General features: G+C 33.5%; 1 protein-coding gene across 7 annotated transcripts in view; it reads left to right on the top strand.

The window, feature by feature from the left end:
* Positions 1-25465, top strand: part of LOC145261225 (protein retinal degeneration B-like) — a 633753-nt gene extending 608288 nt beyond the window's left edge. For all 7 annotated transcript variants that reach the window (XM_080119583.1, XM_080119584.1, XM_080119585.1 and 4 more), the window contains 7 exons: positions 1113-1238; positions 1606-1722; positions 5932-6080; positions 7667-7816; positions 11555-11738; positions 16586-16714; positions 24678-25465. In XM_080119583.1, the coding sequence (XP_079975709.1) occupies positions 1113-1238; positions 1606-1722; positions 5932-6080; positions 7667-7816; positions 11555-11738; positions 16586-16714; positions 24678-24989 (1167 nt within the window). In that variant the 3' untranslated portion in view covers positions 24990-25465. The remainder of the gene's footprint in view (positions 1-1112; positions 1239-1605; positions 1723-5931; positions 6081-7666; positions 7817-11554; positions 11739-16585; positions 16715-24677) is intronic.
* The last annotated feature ends 414 nt before the right edge of the window (positions 25466-25879 follow it).

Raw genomic sequence — 25879 nt, 5'->3', positions numbered from 1 at the left:
AGGCAAATATTTGTTGTGAACGTTTTACGGAGAGGATCCGTAGATTGGAGCTCAGTCGAACGCCTACCATAAAAGTAATGATAGAGCAGAAACAGACTCGCAACATTTCTTCTGTGAGAAAGAGGAAGTGGGGGGGGGGGCCGAAAAGATCACCGCCCACTAAATTTCGAAGATGGTTTTATACTCTGTCAATGCAGAAAATGCTGCTCTTACGAGCTCCACCCCAGATGTGGTTACCTGTATAAGAAAGTACGTCCTACTATGAAGTATTGTTGCCCCAGCCTAGTAAGGGATGCTCTTTTCTCTTCCCCGTAACTTCTTTCCCATAGAAAAACGTTGCGAGCCTGTCTCTGCCCTTTCGTTATTTTCATGGCAAGTGCCCATAGGAGCTCCAATCTATGGTCCCCCATCGCCAAACTTTCCCAAAAACACTTGTCTAGTTGAAACCACTATCAATAATTTCCCCCACTCTTTATCTGTGCCTAAACCTAAACGTAAATTCCATGAACAAAGCTGCTTTCTTAGAACTGCACACCTGTGGAACTCTCTTCTGTTTTTCTGCTTTCCAGCTGACTACAATATGGTCATCTTCAAGTCCAATGTAAACAAGTTCTTTTAAGTAATACAATTTACCAAATTTCCACTAACAATGATTACTACTATATTGTCCCATTGACTACCATACTCTTATTCTCGAGTGGTCTCTGGGCCTTGATAAGTGGTGACTCCGTTGTAAAAGCACAACAGTTCCATCTTGACTCTTGTACAGATAAAGGATTGTGTCAGCGGTGAGATACTTTCTGGAGCAGTAGAATGATACAACCATGTATATATATGGTCAGACAGATTATTACAATTTATCATAATTTTTCAGTGTGGCTAGACTAACACTTATCCGTAGCCAGGTGTGAAACCTTCAACCAACAAGTTGATAGTCATCAGCTCTAACCATCAGATGATTGGTTTTCAATTTTTTTTTTCTCTCTTTTCTCTTCTTTATCTTCCCTTTTTTTTACCTTCGCATACGGTTTTTTATTTTGCTTTTTAATTTTTCAAATTTGCAATTATTTCCGATTGATATATTTAATTGCATTAATTTAATTTTTTTCCAGGTGTTTCGCCAAGAGTCATTTACTTCGAGTGTAGAAACAGAAATCAACAGGGGGACAAGTCGGAAATTCTCGCCGTCCCAGCCATGTGAGAAATGGTTAAAACGAAGGACCACCATCAAAGTGCGGGTAAGCGGACTTTATGCCGAGAAATGACCCGTTGGGTCACAGATGGTTCACACTTGTGACGCGACGGGTCATTTCATATTAGTATTACCATTTGTATCCTTAATCGAGTCTTTTCTATGAATACTATTATGGCATGTTTTCATTAGCACGGTCTAATTTATTCCCTGCTTCCTTTGTTCGAGTTCATTTGACTCATTGGTCTAGTGGTCTTCATCAATTTAGATTACAAGACTTTCATCAACTCTTACTTAAATGACACATCCATTTCACCATCTGCTGTTCTAGAAATTCAATTATGTCCCCTTCCTTAAGGAGTAAAAAAAATAAAATAAAAATAATCATAATTGTAATTTTTGTTTTTTCCCAGAACCTGCAACCCAATCACCGAGCCAATGATGTGATTGTCATAGAGGACTCTCCCCAGATTCTTACTGCCAAATTCACCTACGGTCCTTTCGACATGACTTACCTTTGCGGAGAGAAGGTTTGAATGCTATTTTCTTAATAATTAATTATCTCAACCTTTGATGTTTGTCTGTCTGTATATAATCTTGTATATGGCATAATCACGTTGACATACTCGTTCCCCTTTGATCACCGAAGTTAAGCATCATTGAGCCTGGTCAGTTCTAAATGAGTGACTATTTGAGTAATGTATGGGTCAACGCTCATCTCAGCATTGTTTCCAGTCATCCTGGACTTCTCCTTGCCGCTGGACTCAAGCAGTGCCGATTCAGGAGAGGTGTGGTTGGATATTACACTACCTGTGTCTCACAATTACATGCGCAGATACCTTTACAGGGGCTATCCATTGTCTTTTTAGACTGAACGAAGGCAATGATATATTCTTGTCAATTGAGAAGAGATTTACATCAAAGTAACATGTTTCAATCTAAAAAAAAAAAAGCAAAAAAGGTTGATATGCCATAAAACAAATAAAAAACCAAAACCCCAAAGTAAATAACATCAAAGGTGTGCGTTCCGTTATAGAAAAGTTGATTTAATTTGAATAAAATAAGATATGCATCAAGTACGCTTGAAAACCAAATCACAACGTAATATTACGAAAGTAAACAAATATTTTACTTGTTTGAAATTTATAACATAAATATATTTCAGAGCTATACTCCATCCTCAGTATGTTTTCTTTCAAGCAAGAATCAACTATTTGGATTCCTTATGCTGGTTAGTATCAATCTGAATCTATATTACTGTTCTCTCCTCACCTGATACGAAGTGTACTTACCATTTGTTATGCTGGACATGGTCAATTCATCGAGACATGAAGCTTGACTGCTGATGCTTGTGCAGCTGCTCTGCCATTGCAAGGACGGTTGACAAGGAGAGACAGACCGACGCCGATTGTTAGAGAATAATCGCAGGTTACAGTGAATGGTTTCGACTGAAACGTTAAAATATAAATAAAATTGCAGTTATATTAAACAGGAACAGGAAGTCCATATTCACTGATTTATAAGTATGATTGGCTTGGAAAAATAGATATTCAAAGAATTAAATAAAATAGGCATCAAGTGCACTTGAAAGCCAAATCACAACGTAATATTAGAAAAATAAACAAAATATTTCTTTGAAATTTATAATTTAAATATATTTTCGAGCTAAACTCCATCCTCAGTATGTTGTTTTCTTTCTTTTCTTTTCTTCTTTCTTGCCATGTTGTAAAGTTGGAGAATAAAAAAAGGGAAAGTCTGTAAAGATCCGCGTGTTGTCTCTCAGCGGATGTATTTTGAAATGTCGGAACGGTGCGTTGGCAATGCGAGTTTAACGTTAGGAGTGTGAGTTCCATTATAGAAACGTTGATTTAATTTGAATAAAATAAAATACGCATCAAGCGCACTTGATGCGTATTTTATTTTATACAAATTAAATAGAAAAAACAATGCAGCTTGATTTCTGAATTTCTACATCTTCTACAAAAACTGTCTCCAGATATGCATGAAACGATGCAAGAAATGTGTAACTCTGTGATGTTCTTATCTACTAAAACAAACTAATAACTATGCCAATTATACTTCCCACCTGACTACAACTTGGATGTCTTCAAGTCCAACATAAACAAATTCCTCATGAACCTGCCCCCTTAAGTAATCCAATTTATCGAATCTCCATTACTAATGATTACTTTGATATTATCCCATTGATTACTGTACATGCAATAACCCTTATCCCTGAGTGGCCTCCGGGCCTTGATAAGTGGTGACTACCATGTAAAAAAAAAAAAAAATTTTTTTTAAAGTATTTGATATTTTTTCTATGGTAAAGGTATTACACCCTCCTTTGGAGGAAGGAGTAATATAACCTCGGGTCTATTTTATTAGACCATCTTTCTAGGAAATACTATACTATCTCTTTTTTTTTTATTTAGGTGAGGTTGTAGTGTAGTATCTGTTTTTTTTTTATTCACAATTAACTTTTCATTTCATGTAGCGATTCTCCCAGTTATTACCTTCCTTTTTTTTTGTAAATTTGTATAACCCACATTCATAACAAAGACAGCCATCAATACCACCACCACCACTAAGTTTTAGACGTTGACAGAAAATGGCAGTCAGCTCAGGTTCTTTTTTTCCTATTATACTATAAAATCGAGAATCCAAGAAATAAATTTTAACTGTTAAAAAATATATATTAAAGATTATTTTCATTATAGAAGCCAAAAAGTCTGAGCACTGAGTGCTATTCTCTGTCAACTTGATATATTTTTTAACAGTCTGATAAACATGATATTAATGCAAGTGTACCCCAGCGATCGATCTTTGAACTTTTACTATTTCCGATATTCATACGAGTTATCTTCTATAAGTTTCCAAACTTTTTTCATCTTGGCACTTTTATTGATAGTGCATACATGAAACTCTAGTCCTCTTCGAAGTAATCTCCTCCGGCTGCAATGCACTTGTACCATTCAAACAATTTATGGAAGGCCCCCATGGAAGTCCTCTTGTGTGAGCATGTCAATGACTCTTGTCGCAGCCTCTTTCATCTCTTCAATTGTCTTATAATGTCAACCCCCAAAGTTTTCCTTAGGCTTAGGGAATAACCAAAAGTCACAGGGAGTAAGGTCTGGACTATAGGGAGGGTGAGGCACTGTATTGATGGCTATCTTGCTCAAATAGTCTGTGACAAGGATGGAGCACCCTTGGGACAAACTTTGTGCAAATCATTCACATCTTCAGTTCCTTGCAAATAATTGTGTGTACAGTTCCCACACTGACATCAAACTGTGCACTTATTGTCTCTATAAACACCCGACGATTCTTATCCATGAAATTCTTTATTTGGCCAATCAACTCTGATGTTCTGACTTCTTTACTCCTCCCACACCCTCATCATCCTTCACAAGCTCCTTGCCTTCCTTGAATCTCTTATGCCACTCAAAAACTGATGCTTGATTCATGCAAGATGGTCCAAAAGCTGTCTAAAGAATTCCATGTGTTTCTGGGACATTTTTTTCCAAGTTTAAAACAGAATTTTATTGCATATCGTTCTTTTAAAGTGCCCTCATGTCCAGATTGCATTTTTGAAATTCACCAGTTATGACAATCAGGCTTTAGTGGGGTGTATTCCAATTCCTGCTGTAGCTGTTGATTTGAACCTGAAATCATAAAAATCGGTCAGTCATCTCATAAGATGTATCGCAATAACAAATTGAATTTTCAAGAATCTATGACAATTTTAAATGCCTGTACAAAAAAAGTCTGGAAATTTATTGAAGGCATCTCATAAATGACTTCCCTCATAAAATTGTGTCTGAAATGGATATATTTGCGGATGATGCTCTATGATTGACATGAGGGAAAAATGGATGTACACACATGCAAGTCCATAGTGGAATCGGGCCATAAATGGACGGTAACATTTAAATGCTACCAAGACTAAGATTTTTTCCTTTAACAATTACAAGAAACCTTCTCAAACACTGTCATGATAAATAACATCCTACCTTTCAATCTCCTCGGCCTAACATTCACAGGCAACATGAATTGGAACAAATACATTGAGGACATTGCCAGAGCTGCTGCAAAGAGGTAGGCTCCCTCTATCAAGCTAGAAAATGACACCAGAGAGCATCTTATATCTTTACAAAGCCACGATTTGCCCATGCATAGAATATTATTACCAAATCTGGGCTGGTGCATCCCTCAACTAATCTCTCACTCTTAGACAGAACCGCAAAAAGAGTCTCAAATCTAATAAGTCTTGCACTGTTGGGCGAGCCCCAACCTCTGTCCTATTGCTTCAATGTCACATCCCTGTGCCGGTTTAACAAGTACTTTAATGAAATGTCCTCTGATTAATTTATAGCACTTACATGCTTTTGACAAGCAGCAAAATCCCACCCCTTCACTGTTGAGGTTCCTTAGATGACGGAAAGCCTTCCACTCTAATAATTTCTTTCCTCGGACTGCTAACATTTAGAATTCCCTCTCTGTTTCCTGACTGTACTCACCTGCAGAAGTTTAAATGTAATGTGAACAGACATCTCACTGCTCAACTCCCCACATTCCTCTGTTAGGCACATATCCCAAATAATAGCCCTTTACGTTCCAAGTGGCAATATGCCTTATGAAAGAGAGTGTAAAAAAAATAAACAAAAAAACATTTGTAATTTATTTGTTCATATATTTTGTGAATGATATGTTAACATTATGCTTTTCTTTTTATTGTTCAGGTGGATGTCTACATAATGATGGCACCCCCATCGGGAGAATGGCATCATCTTGGCAATGCAATGACCGATAACCATGGTAAGATAAGCTTCACCATTCCTGAAGAGAAACGGGTCACTCAAGGAATTTACCCAATCAAAATGGTAGTCAGGTAGGTATTAATTGTAAGCACATAGTTATCTCCCTTTGATTAATTTCGGCCTACAGAATATGTTCTCCGGTCTAGAAGTCTGAAAACTTGTTCCACGCACGTAAAGAATTTGAAAAGACAATAAAATCTTGTTGATTTCTTCTGTTTAGGTATTGCAGCAAAATTGAACAACAAAAAGAAAATAACATCTATATAAATAAAGCACTAGATGTGTGTATGTGTGTCTGTAAATATTTGTACAGATGAACTCTTAAAATATTGGTCACATAACACTGAAATTAACAGGCAATAGTAATCATACACCAAGGATGGTTTATAACGAGTAAAATCTTTGTTTGGATGGATGAATAACGCGTACAGAAATATGTCGGCAAGTTGAAATGCAAAATGTTTATTTCAACTTGCTGACATATTTTCTATTACACATGCGCAAGTTAATTCATAGATTGAAGTGGTTTAATTTGAAATCTTTCTTGTCTATCTGTCGATAGCTCAAACAGTAGGGAATGCGGATGGAACACTAAATGTTTAATTTTGATTTTAGCTGACTTAAGCGTGCATGTTATCAATTTTTAAAAAATTATGTGACTAAAATAAAGGGTCGAGCTTCAAAATGATACTGATCTCGTGAAAATATGTCGTTTCTGTCAAAAGTTTTAGGCAAACATACATACATACATTTAAACAGACAGGTGAGATTTATATAATAGATATACGTTTTGTAAATTTATGCTTTTGAATTCATTATTTTGTTTGTTTATCATAAAACAACTCTCTTTCTCACATCTATATATATATATAAAAGCGAGAATGTATGTTCGCTTTTTGTGTATGTCCAAGAAAGGCTTTCTTCAGAGAAGTGGTCGGTCGCCTAACAACTTTTTAAAACTTTTTATATCACATGTAAATCGTAATATCTCAGAGTTAACAACGGAGCTCGCCTATCTATTTAATTTGCTCGACTTCAGGAAGATAAATATTCAACAGTTTTTGCTCGCCGCATGTAGGTTAGGCCTTTTCCTATAATGTTTTCCCCTACCTCCAACGTCTTTGGGGCAAAAAAAAAAAAAATGAAATGCTACCCCGCAGTCAAAAATTGACCTCATTAAGTCATTAAAACGTGCACCTGCTAATTTAAGTAATTAAAGTTTAAAATTAAATTTCCATTAGCATCTCGCAGTGGCACAATGGTTAACGTCGCACATTTTTTTTTCACACTTTAATTTACAACTTTGCCTCAAGGGTTCAGGTTCGATCCTCATACTTACCTACCAGAACATTTTTTTAAATTTATTTCAACCTAACCCCCCCCCCCCGGAGTTTTGATTTACCCAAAACCACACACACCTCCAAACACCTGGGCAACGCCGGGTATCCTTCACTAGTTTAATTATAAACCTAAAAAAATATTTTCAGTGAAAATGTTTCCCCAAAATCTGCTATTTCCAAGAATATTCAGCCCAAATTGGAACCCTTAAAAGAGACCCTCCAAATATTCAACCAAAATTGCATTGGCATCGCCTTAAAAATAAAAAAAAATTCAACTTTGTGCATTTAAAAATATTTCTTTTGTTTTCATTTTACAGAGGTGACCACACATCAACGGATTTTTTCCTTTCAGTCCTCCCACCTAAAACAGAAACAATTGTGTTCAGCATCGATGGTTCGTTCACTGCCAGCATGTCCATCATGGGTAAAGATCCAAAAGTTCGGGCAGGCGCTGTTGATGTTGTCCGGTGAGTGCCCATTTTTTTTTTTAATGTAGTTATTTTGTTATATTATAGCTAAACCAACTCAGTATTGCCCAACGTCCATTATATTTTATAATTTTTTTTATAAATATTTCTTGGTTTTGAAACTGTGTTTTTTTTTATAAGGTTTGGTATCTATGCTAAAAGGCAAATTTGTATAGTAAGATAATATATATATGTGTGTGTTTTTATTATTTCAACCTCAGGAGTATTTGCTTACATCATTTCAAGATTGTTTCTATAGACGGGATAGACAAATTATCCATTATATTATATTATATTATATTATATATATATTTGGTAAAAAACAGGGGAAAAAGTGCTCTATATGTTGGTAGAGCTAAATATCTTTATTATGTTATCAGACAATTTAAGCCAAAATAAATTGTAAGAAAAAGATTTTTGATTACATATGGATATTAGAAATCAAGAGTTGGAGAAATGGATAGAGAGGGTGAGGAGAGAGAGAAAGAAAGGAGGAGAAGGGATGGGATGAAGGGAAAAGTATATTTAAATAAATTATAATTAGAATTGAAAAGAGAAGGAAAGAAATTGGATTGAGAATGTCAAAAACAAGTTGTTTGTTAAACGAGATAAAATAAGGGGGAAATATGACAAAGTAAGATATCCATATGTAATCAAAAATATTTTTCTTACAATTTATTTTGGTTTAAACTGTCTGATGACATAGGCTGGATAATTGTTTTATCCTGTCTATAGAAACCATCTCGGAATGATTTAAGCAAATACTCCCGAGGTTGAAATAATAGAGATATTTAGCTCTACCAACATATAGAGCACTTTTCCCCTGTTTTTTACCAAATATACCTCTTAATATATATATATATATATATATATATATATATATATATATATATATATATATAAATGAAATTTTGAAATTAAATTATGATAAATTTATTATTCAACAAGAAATACAAAACTTTAAAATTTCTCATGCAAACTTTTTTGTTTTTCAATCTATGTGCTAAATATCAAAATTTACAGCTGCTTATAAACGTTATTTTGCTAAAAATAGTTTCTGTAATGAGATGAGCAATTTATTGAAAATCGATGGATTAAGGAAAAAACTTTACATTTTTTATTCCTTGTCGAATTAGAAATTTGTTGGAAATGTTTTAATTTACATAATTTAATTCCATATTTTTATTTATATTAATGCTCTATCTCATCTATTGAGCTTTCTTTATCTGGTTGGGATTGATACTAATATTTATTTGAACTTTAGGCTTACAGTATTATAAAATATATATTTCAAAATTTCAGTTTATTTATATATATATATATATATATATATATATATATATATATATATATATATTATTATATGTATCTACATAAAATTGTATGTAAATAATTTTGGGATTTACTTTGACAGTGTTCGATACTTAAGTAGAGCTAGGTAGTAAGTTTTGAAAATATATATGGCAATTAAGCTACACAGAATTTTCCACATTTCATCCTCATGGCGATTGGTCAGGCTACTGCATGGAATAGATGTTGCTTTGTGTTTTTATATATCCACGTGGTACTACATTTGCTAGTCAGCCAATAATATTCTTAGTTATTCACACACCTATTTATTGTAGCCAATAGCATGAAGTAATACCAATTCCATCAATAGTGTGACGAATCCTCATGAGGATGAAACATGGAAAATTATGTGCAGCTTAATTTCCCTATATATTTACAAAACTTACTAATATATATATATATATATATATATATATATATATATAGCACTTTTTTGTATGCAAGTTCATTCCCTATTGATTTCTTTTAATTTTTAGAATTTCACACAAATAGACTTTATGTGTCTAGGAGTGTTCTTAGATAGGTTTTCTATTGGATTGCCTTTGATAAGTATTGATAATTGAAAAAAGTATTCGATAAATATCGATAATTGAAAAAATCCAATGAAAGAAAGAACAAACGATTTTGACTAAAGTTAACGCCTTATACAGCCTAACATCACAAGTGCATTTGAAAAGTTTTATCATCGCACAAGCAGAAGGGCTCCACATATAAAATGGACAGTAGGTTCTTTGATAAGGCAGGGGCATGTTCGAAATAACTGTTTTTGTTTAAAGCACAATAAAACCATGATACTGGACTTTAATTCAAGTCATTCAAAAATAATTTTATAAAATCAATAGTAGGTTCTCTACAGTGCAATGTAAACTACAATGTATTGCGGACTGTCATTGTGGGAAGGCATGTGAAACTTCCTCCCAGTACACCATGGTGAGTCCCCAACTAGAGCAGATAATCAATTGATTTGATTGAAAATTTTAACAATAAAAGTATTTAAAGTGTTGAACATTTGTTGATACTCATTCAATCCCGGATAGCATTGGGTCTCCCTGAAAGTATTGTAAAAAAAAATTTGAGAATTTACAAAATTCATGAGATCATCATGTGTTCAACCAAGGAATATAAAAAATTGAACCTTAACCCATGGATTTTCAGAGATAAGCCTTTTTCATCTGTCCTTTAAACAAATGGCTTGAAATCTATGATATTATGCTGACCCTCTGTAACATTATACATATATATATATATATATATATATATTTTCCGTTATTGATTTTCAATATTTATTGGAGGCATTCTAAGAACACTCCCAGACACATAAAGTATATTTGTGTGAAATTTAAAAAAATTGGTCCAGTCATTTTCGAGTCCATAGGAACAAACTCACACAGACAAAGTACCTTTTATATATAAAATAAGATATCTGTGTGTGTGTGTGTGTGTGTGTGTGTATATATATATATATATATATATATATATATATATATATAAATGTTTAGAGGTACAGAATTTATATATAGTTTTAAAAAATATAATAGGCGGAAGTTTCTCGAGAGCTCTTTCGGCTATCATCTCGTCAGGAGAAAATCGATAGCAACCTAAATAATATTGTGTCAAAAAATAAAGAGTTCTAATGGGGAACTTATTAAATGTGCCAAAAGTACGGGGACACTAAGAAAAAAAAAAAAGCGGGAGAAAAGATTCAAAGTTCCCCAAAGAGAAACAATGCGTTTGATGTTTCTTTTTGCCGGCACAAAGAAGGTTGACGCACCGCAATAGAGACGGCCTCCAAAATCTTTAAATGGTTTTTGGAGTCCGCTCTATGTAGCACCTCGAACCAATCTATTTTATATCTATCGGCACATCACGGGTTGTCAACCAAATGCTGGCCAATAGCAGAGTCCAAGGCTGCAGAAGGAGGGAGACCACCAGACCCCATCCTCCCTTGTCTGATCTTCGATGAAACATGCTGGTTTATACGAGTCAAAAGGTGCAAGGATGTTCGCCCAACATAACCAGCATCGCACTTTTGGCACATTTAATAAGTTCCCTATTAGAACTCTTTATTTTTCGACACAATATTATTTAGGTTGCTATCGATTTTCTCCTGACGAGATGATAGCCGAAAGAGCTCTCGAGAAACTTCCGCCTATTATATTTTTTAAAATATATATATATATATATATATATATATATATATATACACACACACTGTGTGTGTGTGTATAATTTGCCTCAATTATTAGACTTCCAAAATGAACATCTAAAGGAAATGAGAAGTTTTATTTTTACCTAATGAGATCTTAGTTATTAATAACTATAGATCGAAACATTGTCATGCAAGTGTAGCAAAGCAGTGAGATAAAAATTATTTAAATTTATTTTTAGTCACTGGCAAAACCTTGGCTACTTTATACTTTACGTGACCGCACGGCCAGATATGCAGCACAAGAAAGTCATCTCTTGGTTGGCACAGCATAATTTTCCGCACGGAATGGTCGGATTCATGGATGGCATTTCCAAAGATCCTCTCAGACAGAAACTCAACTTTTTAAAAAATTACCAGACAGAGGTAAGACCACCTGCACTTATCTATTTTTAATTGTTTTTTTTTTTTTTTTTTACCACAAAGATATAATGGAATTCTATGGTAAGAGTCAGATTGATAGGGATATCCTAAGTGGAGAGTTGTGTAGCAAGATGTTTGTCCGCATTATATTTAAATTGAAGCACATTGGTGCAGTCAGCAAAAGAGAGAGTGGTAATGGAACTATAAATGCAAGAACTCCAGGGATAGAAGTTGTGAGGGTCGAAAGTTTTCAGTCATCTAGAGCAGGGGGTTTCCAAATTTTTTTAACTGCAGGCCATATTACTGACATTTGAAAAAAACAAGGCACAGTGCCATTTTGAAGTAGGGGGCTACTATCAGGGACATAAGTGGCATGGGTATTATGAAGAGAGATGAATAGCAAGATGTCTGTTCACATTACATTTGAACTTCTGCATGTCATTACAGTTGGGAAAGCAGAATTCCGGAAGGGAGTTCCAAAGTCTAACAGTTCTGAGGAGAAAACTATTGGAGTAGAAGGCTTTCTTATACTTAGGGATCTTTACCATGAAGGGGTGGGATTTAGCTGCTTGTCGGGTTTGTCGGGGGTACTCATGTAGAGAGGGTACAAGTGCTTGTAATTCATCAGAGCATTCACCATTAAAGTATTTGTAGAACAGACTGAGGGATGCAACATTTCGTTGATGGGACAGAGGCTGAAGCATAGATGACAGTTCAGAACCTATCAGGTTGGCGACTCTTTTGAACTCTGTTCAGGAGCGAGAGACTAGTAGCAGATGCACCAGCCCAAATGTGACAACAGTACTCCATACATGGGCGAATGGTGGCCTTGTAGAGGTACAGGATACTTTCAGGTGTAAGTAGTTTTCTAGCACAGTAGAGAGAGCCCACCTTCTTTGCAGATGTGCCAAAATAAAATAAAAAAAGACCTAAACGTGTTTTATACTGTTTCGCTTATTAGTTTTGCTTTTTAATGAAACCGGTTCTTCCAAACCTCATTTTTTTTAATCATTTTCTGAACAAAAAGAAAAGCAACCAAACTATTTTCACACATTTCATTATTTTTTTATTTTATTTTATTTTTTTTAATGTTTTCTGAATATTTTTATGTTTTTCATAAAAGTTCCGCAGGCTGGATTAAAGACTTTGGTGGGCCGGATCTAGCCTGCAGGCCATAGTTTGGAGATCCCCTGATCTAGAGTGAAGAGGTGGGATTACATTTGATAAAAGTACTTGAAAAACAAGCAGAGGGATGCAACATTGCGGTGATGGGACAGAGGCTGGAGCTTGTTAGACAGTGTGAGGTCTATTAAATTAGAGACTCTGTTTTGCATCCTGTTCAAGAAGGAGAGACTAGCGGTTGGTGCACTAGTACTAATGTGGTAACAATACTGCGATTTTAATGACGCAATTATATATCAGATTTCGGATAATTTATATATACATTTAAAAAATTTTCTTATTTTGTTCTTTCTGATGGCAGACATTCACCCACTATCTCATATCGAGAGATGGTCCTGGATATGACCTTAAACTATATCTGATGGTGAGGCCCCAGCTTGTGGGCTTTGGGGAGTGTGGAGCCACCCCTTAATTGCCACTGCTCCCAGGTCCACTCTGACCCAGAGTGGTAGTACCTATTAGGGTCTCAACTATTTATTAAATAGAAACTGATTTGAAAAAAAAAATATTCTATTAAAAATTTTTCTTCAAAATCACTGGATTTGGCATTGAGTAACCTGAAAAGGGTTGATATGCCATAAAAAACAAAAAACAACCAACCAACCGAGAGATCTTTTTAAGATTCTCACAGTCTCTTTAAGTGCAGGTTTTGTGCCTCTATTGCACTTAGATCACCAGGTATATTTGCCAAGTAGTTTTTGAAATTCTTTATAACGAGTATAGTTGCTCCTATACTTACTGGAATGATGGAGATCTTCCTAAGATTCCGGTTTCTTTTCATGTCGTACATAAGACTTTCGTATTTTATCTTTTCTCTCTCATCTCTGTTTAGCCCAATATCCTTGGAGACTCTAACTTCTACTAAGGTTACTTCCTTCTCCTTCTTGTTTCATAATCACTACGTCAGGTTTAATAGTTTCGTTTTCTTGACACATAGCTGTAGAAATTGCATCGTCATAGTAGATGGTGCATGGCTTATTTTTAACTGTTCTTTCTCATATATGTTCCCAGGACTTGCTGCTATATTCGATATTCAACTTTTGATAGAGTGGATATATTTATACACTCCACTGTGTCGTATTGTATAGTAGCCGTCCCCTAGCAGAACCTTGCAGCTGGATGTCATGTGACTCACACTCTCTACTTTTCTGTGGCTGAATCCACACCTGCCGTCATTGCTGAAAATGCTATTCTTTTTAAAAGCATTGGTCAACAAGTCTTCAGCTTGGATAGCCATTATCGTCTTCTCTTGATCATAGTGGAGCGATCCTCTTTTTGGCCAGTCTATAGAGTCTTTCTTACTTATATAATCCTGCACGAATTCATCCAGAAATTACTTAGCATGCTGTCGATTACTCTAAGAAATTTTTATTAATTTCACACAAATATACTTTGTGTCTGGAGGTGTTCTTAGATAGATTTTGCATCGTAATGCCTCCAATAAGTATCGAAAATCAATAACTAAATATATTCTTCCATTTTTTTTGCAATTGAAGGTCTTGTATTTTTTGTGACTCTTTTGGGTTATTTTCCCGGCTGGCTTGATCTCTGATTCTGTCTCATTTGTAAGACAGTCTTGTTCAAAATGTTTGACCAGTTTCGCAGTGGAGGTTGTTCTGCTGGCACTTGTTTCTTGAAGTTGGTGTACCATTTTGAGGTTTTGATTTTGGGAACTCATCAGATTTGCCTGCTGCTCACAATAGTGGCACGCTACTATATATAAAAAAAAAAATATATCTATTCATGACCTCATCATCATATTCAGTTTCCCATTCTGGAATGGGTGAGACAGCATTTAGAAATTGAATTTCAGTCTAACCTATCTCTGCCCAGGTTTTTATTCCTTTTTTTTCTCAAATCCATGCTTATCAATCAGTTTCATCTCTCTGTTGCAGATATTGACAATGTGAGACTCTAAGAAAGCAATGCCTGTCATGGATGTACGTCAGAAGTAGAGATACATCATTGAACTCGTCCATGCAGAAAAATTGAACCGATCAACATTAACCGGTGACTATTGAATGCTAACAAAGCCGATGCAATTGATGTCAGTACTGTTAGGAGATGGGTTTGTCGATTTCAGAATGGCAAAGCGTACACCAAACTTTTACAACTGAGCATTGAGAATGGCGGTGACTATGTAAAAAAAAAAAAAAAAAAAAAAAAAAATTCTGGAGCACAAACGGTCACTCTTTTTATTGGTACCACTCCCATCTTCGTAGCTCTTTAATGTTTTAGTTTTTGAATTAAAGATCCATGGTGTAGTGGATAAATTACTTGGTTAAATTTAGTTGAACTCTTCTGGAGGTTGAAGGTTCAATCCTCAGTGTGGTCGATACACAAAATACAATTTCAAATTACTCAGGACTTCTTTGCTGATTTTTTTTTGTTCCTGTTAATCAGGAGTGGTTATGTCAGGAGGGTACATGTGCAGCAACTTATAATACCATACAAACGCCACAAAGACAAAACAATTGTCCTGCCGATCTCGTCAGACGATCTAAGCCAAAATAAATTAGAAGGAAAAAAATTCTTTTAAATTACGAATGGAAGTGCTGGATAGAGAGGGGAGAGGGAGGAGTGAGAGAAAAGAAAAAGAAAAGTGATGGGTGGGTGGGGGGAGAAATATAGATTATATTTACAGTTAGAATTGAAATTAAAATGAAGAGAGGAGATTGTTTGTTAAAAGCGATAAAAAGAAAAATTTGATTTATAGCATATAATATAAAATATAAAAAATAAAATAAAATCGTAAAAGTAAAAACAGAAAGGGAAAATATGACAAAGAGAGACAGAAGGAGATAAATAACAAAGAAAAGTATGTTTAAAATGACTGACGGAACGAAAGCATGTTACCCCTGTGCATTAAATAAAGAGTTCCATTCTAAATCCCGTCTGGTGCTACCAGATCAGGCTGTCTGAAGATATTGGCTTCCTGAGACGAAATGTACCTAACATTGATGCTTTTTGTTTTTCTACTTCCTTTTTGCAAAACTTAATCGTGTTCTGCAAAAAAACAAAAAAAAAAAAAAAACAAACAAACAAAAAAACAACAACACACTTTTCCCTTTCTCTTTATATCTCCCCCAATTCTTGACTGGTTTCCTTACTTAAAATGTACCAAACATTAATATTTTCCCTCTCCCATTGCAAAACTCATTCATGTTCTGCAGGGCAGGGAACAAAAACGATAAAATCCACTATAAAACAACCCAACCAAACACTATAAATTAGCAATTGAAGATACAAAGAGTTTGAAGAATAAAAATCTTCTACAAAATAAATGGATGCAACATGAATACTATTTCCAAAATAACTGGATTCGGCATTAAATAACCCGAAAAGGGTTGATATGCTGTAAAACAAAACAACCAAACCAAACCATATAAATCCCGTGCAGATTCCAGAGTTTGGCAGAAATATTTTTGGGTTCAATAAGATACACTTGAAGAAGGTCGAAAGTTACATCGACGGAAACATTGTGAAAATAACACTCAAGATGAGAACAGTAGTCCAAAGAATCCAAATGATACGAATAATCAATCCTCATCTCAAAAATTAAGAAACGTGAGAAAACTATGTATTTTAAGCTGTTTGCGATATATATTTATTTATAATCAGATGTAATGAATTAATATTTATTTCTTCATTTTTCATTTATCATCAAGGCTCAAATTGTCTACAAGGCGGCATATGGTTCCGCAAAAGACATTAGCATCTACCGAGAACTAGAGATACCAAAGCAGCAGATTTACATTGTCGGCAAGGTTTCAAAAAGACAACATGGATTAGCCCAGGTAAGTTCGAACAATTTCATCATCATCATCATCATCATCATCATCATCATCAACCCTACTGTTTTAACAGCGTTGGCGACCACGGCTCTCCAAATTGTAGAGCTGTGGTAATCTCGGGGAAAACAAGTAAAGACGGTAGTTTCCTGCTGCTTCCCGTCTTGATTCGGCAGTGCATCTCCCCTCCAGTGAGTTAAACACGCACCCTGATACCACCTTGGATATTTCTATGACTCGGCAGGGTACATATAGTGCCTAGCCTTCTCAAATGGTCATCCATCCGGTACTGGCCAGGCTTATCATTCGGTGATCTGGCAAAAACTGGTGTGTGAACGTGATTGTGTCGTATATGTATTAATGAAAAAATATATATTAACACATTAAAAAAAAAAATATTTAACCACAAACAAGGCACATTGCCACTGAGAAGTGAATTAGGAACCAGATTAATAGGGGCATCCTAAGTAGGGAAGTTGTGAAGCAAAGTCCTTGTTTGCATTACATTTAAATTTCTGCATGTTGGTATAGTCAGGAAAGCAGGAAGGGAATTTACAAAAGTAAAAAAGCTATTAGAGTCGAAAGCCCTCTGGTATTTCCGGACTTTAACAATGAAGAGATGGAATTTAACTGATTGTCGGGTTAGTTGAAGGTATTTTACGTCAAGGGAAAGGGGGAGGGCACTAGAGGAGAATTATTTTTCCGATTTCCCGATATTGTGTTTACATTGATCACACGCGCTTACACGTTTTCATTATTTTTTTTCCATATGCTGTAAAAATGTGTGAGAACTGCATTTATTATTTTATTAATTATTTTACTTACGCTTTGCCTTGCGTAAATAAAAGCACTAAATTATTTGTGTATCTGAACATAGGGATTGACGTAGGGTTGTAACGTAGCACCCGTTTCCATGTAAGAGTTTGCCGCGAGGAACCAAAACAAAAAAAAAAAGAGGAAACAGGGATCAGGGAAGGAATTGCAGGGGCAATCAGTTTGAGAAAAGAAGCTAGTAGAGTAGAAGTCCCTCCAAAATCTTGGGACTTCTGCGTTGAGGAGGTAAGATTTTGCTGATATTTTTTTGTTCCTGTTAATCAGGAGTGTTTATGCCAAGAGGGTACATGTGCAGCAACTTATAATACCATACAAACGCCACAAAGACAAAACAATAAATTATCCTGCCGATCTCGTCAGACGATCTAAGCCAAAATAAATTAGAAGGAAAAGATTCTTTTAAATTATGTATGGGTGTAAAAAAACCAAGAGCTGAAGTGCTGGATAGAGAGGGAGGAGTGAGAGAAAAGAAAAGTGATGGGGGGGGGATATATAGATTATATTTTAAATTAGAATTGAAATTAAAAATTAAGAATAGAAGGAAAGAAATTAAAATGAAGAGAGGAGATTGTTAAAAGGGATAAAAGTCATAATTCGGTTAGAGTTTCTGTGGTCTCCGGCTATTTCCCTTCAATTGTAATTATCTCCCCTGATTTTAATCATCTTTTTAACCAGCATATGGCAGTTGTATGAGCTTTTTAATCTTTATGGAGTCTTTATGTAGAACTGAATTTTTAGTTGATGATAAATTTGAAAAAACAAACAAACCAGCTTTTACTGTGATTTTGGTCTGTTATTGAATTTGGAAATTTTTTTAGGCATATCTATTTATATATATTAAAACTTTCGATATTTTGGATTAGAAAAAAAATTGTTTTGTTTTGAAGAGAATAAGCATTTATAATTTTATTGTATTAAAATAATTAGTTAAAATAAACACTGTTTTGAAACAGCTGTAAATTATAATACTATGTTCTTTATTTAAAATGTGATATGAATCACCAAAATCCCTCTCCCTCTCTTTATGCGTGTATATATATATATATATATATAGTCTTATTTATAGTATTCCGAATTTTACTGGGTTTATATAATTGAAAATTCAGTAATCGTTCATATACCAATAATTTTTAAGCAAAAATGAGATGACTTAAACTGCAAGCTACAAAGTTATATTTCATAATTGAGCATTCATATATTGTTTTAACAAAAACCAAGACATCAAAGAATGGGTTGATAGCAACAAATAGTGTATTTCATCGTTAGTTACAATTGTTTCAAGACTATTTGGATAAATTCAAACATTATATCGTTTGAAATTTTCACAAGAACAGCCTTTCATCAGACTTGTTAAATGAAAAACTCTCTAACAATAAAACATTATGGAAACTATTTCCCTTATAAGGAAAAGAAAACAAGCGAAAATATTTTACTTACATTTCATTCTTGCAAAGTTTTTTAAAGATTTATATATTTACTTATTTTCGTATCTCCATTAAAAAAAAAAAATTTTCAAACAAATTATCATACAACGTTACCACTAATTACCTATGTCCACTTAATGTTTTACTAATATTATTCATTGATTTCTTAAATTTCTTTATTTCTTTATTTAATTTAAATTATTTTTTCTAATCTGGACTAATCAACTAAGTTATATATATATATATATATATATATATATATATATATATATATATATATATATATGCTCGCGGTTTGTTTATAAATAAATGATTTGAGCACTATAAAAATGGTGGACAAATGTTTGTTTAAAATAGACATTTGGCGAGGTTATTGGCGGGCACCGCTCCCGTGGGTCGATCGGTAGAACTGGTGACTATCAATGCGATGGTTCTAGGTTAAATCCTTGACTTGGGAGAAGTGCTAGTCTAGCGGCACTGATGAGTTGTGATACAACGAAACAAGACTGTATGTCAATGACTACAAATATATATAATTGATGAAGATAAAAAATAACCTTATATAATAAATAATCGAGATACTAAAAACTCTACACGGATAAGTGGAGCAATTAATATAAGAAATAAAAGCTGAAAAGAGGAGAAAATAGCCAGATTTATATACACCAAAAAGCTGACATAAGGACATTAGCCTAGAAGCTTTGTATGTATATTTTTGTATTTTTTTTTATATGCCTCTCCTTACATATCTTATTATTTTGTATATGTCACCATCTATTTTATTTTCTCTAATTCTATTTTTACTATAGTTTCTGCTTCTATATACATATGTAGTGTATCTTTATTTAATTTCTAAGCTAATGTCTTTATGCCAGCTTTTTTGTGTATATATATAAACCTGGCTGTTTTGTCCTCTCCTGATGAGAAGCATTAGGCTTTGAAATAGTGTCGCCGAAATAGTTTTTTTCCTTATTGATTTGACGATTTAATACAGTTTTACTTAACTTAGAAATTTCATCCTTTATTTCTTATATAGTAAGTAAATGACAAAAAGCTATATTCCAAAATTCATTATAATTTATCCCTTTAAGTCAGTTGACATTTACAATTCTTGATAGTATCTGTTTCATAGCGCAAAATCAATCACTTAATTATTATATCAATCAGTGAATCTATTATGCCCTTAACTCATCAGAAGAAATAGCAACAATCAATAATATATATATATATATATATATATATATAAATTATAAAACTCAAATGACCTTGTAACTGGTGTTGTAACCCAACATCTGGTTTACGACTTCTGGTTGCGTATGCGTTCATTTCCGTATTACATTTAAGTTATTTTAACATAATTTTCTTACAAATAAATCTACTTTAACCCGTTGACAACCCTAAGACCATATTACAATGGCGATTTACCCACTGCCTTCCTTTTTTATTTAAATTTATTCTCCATTTTTTAATATGCCTTTCTTAAAAACATTCACACATTTTCTTCTGCACTACCAACATTAATAAATAACCCCGAAAATGTTTTTTTAATTTCCATTACAAATGATCAATGCGGCAATAAAATGTATTGTTTTACTGTGTACGTTTTCAGCGTCCCAATTGTTTTTTATTTCGCATTCAAATTATCCAAATAAACAAATGCTAATACTTTCTGCATTTTTTTTTTTTTTCTACATCATTCATTTCCGTATTATGTTATTTTAATGCAATTTTTTTACAAATAAATCTATTTTAACCTGTTCACAATCATAACAGCATTTTACAACGACGATTTACCAACCGCCTTCAATTTTTAAAAAAATTTATGCTCCATTTTTTAATACACCTTTCTTAAGAAACATTCATACATTTTCTTCTATACTACCAACATAAATGAATAACCCCGAAAATATGTTTTTTTAAATTTGCATTACAAATAAATAATAAACGCAACGATAAAACATACTGTTTTACTGTGTACGTTTTCAGCATCCCGATTGTTTTTATTCGCGTTTAAATTAACATCTATCAAAATTTGAATTTAACTTTAAGTATTACGGTATCTGTTCAGTGCACATTTACCTATAAGCATGGCAAATCGCTTATAATTTAATGGCTGTAAGTTTATTTTTTTTCAAAAATAAACAATTATAAACAGAATGACTCCTAGAAATCTATCTATATTCTTTTTTCATTTTAATATTCTTTCATAGAAATGTTTCTGTTTTGTCACAAAAAAACTATTTTCTTTACATCACAAGTGTCACGCTCATACATTCCATAGGTAATATAACATATTGACCCAACAGATCACGGGTAGTCTAGCATATATATATATATATATATATATATATTTTGTTATTGTTGTTATTTTTCAAGCGATACATACGGTTAATATTGGCTCTGCAGAGCCAATATTAACCGTATGTATCGCTTGAAAAATAACAACAATAACAAAATCTAAATTTATAAGCGATAAAAATAAACAGTATAATTAATCTAGGGATTATGGCCTAACGGTTAAGGCACCGGACTGTGGTAAACATGGTCTGAGGTTCGATCCCTAGAAACAGTTTAACTACGCTGATGAGAAGTAATGACCTTGAAACACGCGTGTACGTAGATTACTGTTTTAAAAATAATAAATAAATAAAAAAAAATATATATATATATATATATATTTTTATTTATATATATATAGTACGTTATAAAATGTAGATGGCGATTAAGCTACACTGAATATTCTGCGTTTCATCCTCCATATACATTTATATATATATGCCTGAAGCGTCCTAGAGCGGATGAAACGCAGAATATTCAGTGTAGCTTAATCGCCATATACATTTCATAACTTACTAACTAGCTCTACCTACGTATTGAGCACTTTTGAAGTAAATACTTAGTTTATGCATAAATCTATACTTTCGTGTATTAATTTTATGTGAGTAAGTAGTTATATATATATATATATACATATATATATATGTATATACTGGCAGGGGCTTTGCCTGGGCCTAAAATACGCTTAAATATATTTTAATTTATTCAGATTTCGTATATATTATTATAGAATTGTGATTTCAAAAGTAAAAAAAAAGTATTTAGGTGCCATTAGCTAGAATCGAAATCGGAAACAAAACAGTAGCATTAAAAGCTGGTGAAGTTACCACTGTACCAAACGTGACGTTTAGTACAGTGGTAACTTCACCAGCTTTTAACACGTATTAACTGATTAAAATTTAAAATAAATTAACATGAATGTACAAAATATTTTACATTTTTTTTCAATTTTATCCATTTTTTTACCCCTTAAAAAGAATTTTAACCGGCTAAAGACCTGTAAAACAACGGTCCATAAAAAATCCAATCATTTGAGGCCCCCTGCTCTGCAACTTTTAGTTTCGGAGGAGATAGAGTTTGAAAATATAGAGGGAGACAGACAGACAAGCATATAGCCGTTTATATATTAACTATTGCTATAATGATCAAAAGCTAAAGCGGAAATAACTCTAATAAAGGAAGTAAGAGTTATTGCCCTTATATTGATGGAAAGGCTAGAAGGTTCTAGGGAGAATAGACAAGAGTACAGCTGTGCAAACACGTGCTGTAAATATATATATATATATATATATATACTAGCATGGGTGCCTGGCGTTGCCCGGGTGTTTGGAGGTGTGTGTTAAGCAAAAAAAAAAAAAAAGTGGTAGTAGAAAGGCAGGCTTGACCCCGTGCTGCGAAGGAGAAAAAGAATGGGGAAAAAATGTGACGTTTTTGCTGTTACGACCACTGCCAAACTGGAAGTGACATAGGTTTTAATTAAGGCTAGACAATCGAAAAGAGGAGGTGACTTCCGAAAATATCGGCGAAAAAAGGTGACCCCTCCCTGTAGAAAAGTGCCCAGTTGAGGGTGAAGAAATTAATGTTTTTAGCCAATTTTTCGATATTTCTCGTCTGACACGTTGAACTTCAAAACGATACTGATCTTGTGAAAATCCATCACCTCTGTCGAAAGTTTTAGGCAGACATGCAAACATACATACATAGATTTATATATTGGTAGCTCAAATTTTCGACCCAAACCGATTAAAAAGCTTGCTCTATCTCTGAATACCCTTTATGTAAAATTTCAAATGTTTAGACCAGAAATTGTCTGAGTAATTTGGTAGAGACCGCAGAGGTCAAATTTTTTAAAACTTTGACCCCTATTATGACCCCTTAACATAAATTAGATCCATGTCCAAGGAACCTATATCTAAAATTTAAAGTGCATAGACCCAAAATTGTCGGAGTTTGGTAGAGTTTTCAAGGTCAAATTGTTGAACTTTGACCCCTTAATCGCCAAATTTCTGTCCGAAAACCGATCACATCGATTTTCCCAAATCTCAGTACCCTGTATATCAAATTTCGAGTCTGTAGACTTAAAATTGACAGATTTATTGCGTAGGGAAATGTACACACACACACACACACACACACACACGTTCACTTTTATATATATACTAGCATTTCAGCCCGGCGTTGTTCAGGTATTTGGAGGTGTATGCTGAGCAAAAAAAAAAGCGGTCAATTATTTTAACTTTGATTCCTATTATGACCCCTTAACATTTATTGTTTTGGGCTCAAATCAAGTTAAGTTAGAGCCATGTCCAAGGAACCTATATACAAAATTTCAATTGTTTAGACCCAAGATTGGCGGAGGAGTTTGGTAGAGTTTTCACAGGTTAAATCGTTGAACTTTGACCCCTTAACAGCCAAACTTTTGGCCGAAAACCGATTACAAAGATTTTCCCAAATCTCAGTACCCTGTATATCAAATTTCGAGTCTATTGTGTAGGGAAATGTACACACACAGACAGACAGACAGACAGACACCTACAGACACGTTCACTTTATATATATATATATATATATATATATATATATATTAAAAATACAAATAAATCCTCAGGAATGAGAGCTTTACCAATTTTGTTTGAATGAACAAACGTTTTTTCTGTAAAAAAAGATTTTAAATTTAATTTGAAAGTCTTTACTTTTTCTGAAGACTTTTGTTGATCTGAATAAAACTGGTAAAGCTCATGTCTTTGATGATTTAATCTCGTATTTAATTTTTTGTACCAAGGGACTGAGAGGAGACGCATGCCAATTGACACTTGTTGACTGCCAACACACCATTTGTAAACAAACATACACAACCTGAGTTGTTTGTTTCATTCCATGATTTTAAATATTAAGGAAAGATTTAAAGAAAAGTGTGTGTGTGTGTGGGGGGGGGGGATATATTGTTTTATGTTGGGTGCGTTTTTTTCCGAGAATGGGTGTGGGGGCTGTCCTTTTTTTAAAACAAAAATTTTCAATATGGTGTCTATTGAGTAATTTCTCATTTTAAAATGAGTTCATTCTCTACGATTATTCAATGTCGTTTTTTTTGTTTTTTTTTTTGTTGTTTTTTTTTAAGCATTTAAGAAAAACATTAAATATTTATTTTTTACTGTTGGCTGCGTTTTTATTTTTGGTTCTCATGTACTTTTTGCATCCATGTTTTTGTGTCTACATTCAGTCTCTCGTCTTCTGAGGTCCTTATTCTCTACTTGATCCAAGTTTCTCGTTTTTCTTTTTTCATACATTCTGCTTCAAAAACACTTCATTTTATTATATATCCTGTATTTAATCCTCATATATATTTATATATATCTATGTTTTTCCCCTCACAGATCCTGTCTGAAGGCTATGCATCGCATTTAACTGACTTGATGAAGCTTGGTACCACTCGACCCGCTGTCGGAAATGCTCGTCTCTTCATCCGCAAATCCTGCTTTTCATTGCCAGAGAACCCTGTCCGCAAGAAGTCTGCTAAGCGTAGTGCGTCCTGTCCCCACAGGAGCAGTTCGACATTTGAGGCATCGGCAGACCGAAACTCTATGGACCTTTCCAACCAGGTGGCTGCTTTTGGTAGCCAGCAAAAACTACGTGGTTCGTCTCCACGAACGAAGATGCCGATGTGCTTATATCAGGATGATATCTGAAGGGACATTGCGTGTCTTTTTTTTTTTTTTTTTTAATTTGGCGTCTTTCGAATTATTTTTTTTTTTTTTTTAGAATATTTGTGTTCTTTAGTCTTAATTGTTTTTTGTTTGTTTTTTTTTCTTTGTACTTATTCCATGCAACTATGTCATTTTTGTCTACTTAGATATTTTTATTTTTACATTTTTTTTTTATTTTTGGTTATAAAAATTTCCAATTTTGAGAAGCATTTTCTTTTTGGTTCTTTAAAATACCCTTTATCTTCCTGTTTGTTTGAAAATTTATTTGGTATTCAAACTGAATTTTTTTTTTCTTTTGTATTTATTAATTGAAACAAAAGAATTTTTCTTAAGGTGTGTGTGAGTGTGAGGTGGGGGGGATCTTCCTTTTCTAGTACTTCTTTCCCACCACAAATTAAAAAAAAAAAAAAAAAAAAAAGTAAAATTGAATATAGAGAAGAAGAAAAAAATACCCCCACTCTCTACCTACTCTAGATTTGATTTGGTATTTTGTTTCAGTTGAAATGCATGACAAAAAAAAAAAAATGCTTGGCTCTACTAAATATGTCTTTGACAAAATATAAAATTGAAAAAATAAAAAATAAATAAAAATACACTTTTATGTCACAAAGACAGCATGTACAAAATGAACACCGATAACTTTTTTTTTTTTTTTTTTTGCTTTCTTGAAAAAAAAAAAAAAATTAGATTATCATTGTTATTACCAACATGAATTATTTTAAAGGGAAATACCACCGGGAAATTAGTAAAAAAAAAACAATTTTTATTGCATTAAATAAAAAAAAAAATATAAATATATATTTAATAGAAATTATAGACATTTTTTAAAGTTTCGTAAATATCGGACCTGAACAAAGTAGCCATGTTTGTTT

Source organism: Euprymna scolopes, chromosome 37 (assembly GCF_053919585.1).
Source record: "Euprymna scolopes isolate OS-2025 chromosome 37, ASM5391958v1, whole genome shotgun sequence".
NCBI classification, from domain to species: Eukaryota; Metazoa; Mollusca; class Cephalopoda; order Sepiida; family Sepiolidae; genus Euprymna; species Euprymna scolopes.
Note: the sequence above shows the minus strand (reverse complement) of the source record. Positions and strands in the feature narration are given on the sequence as shown.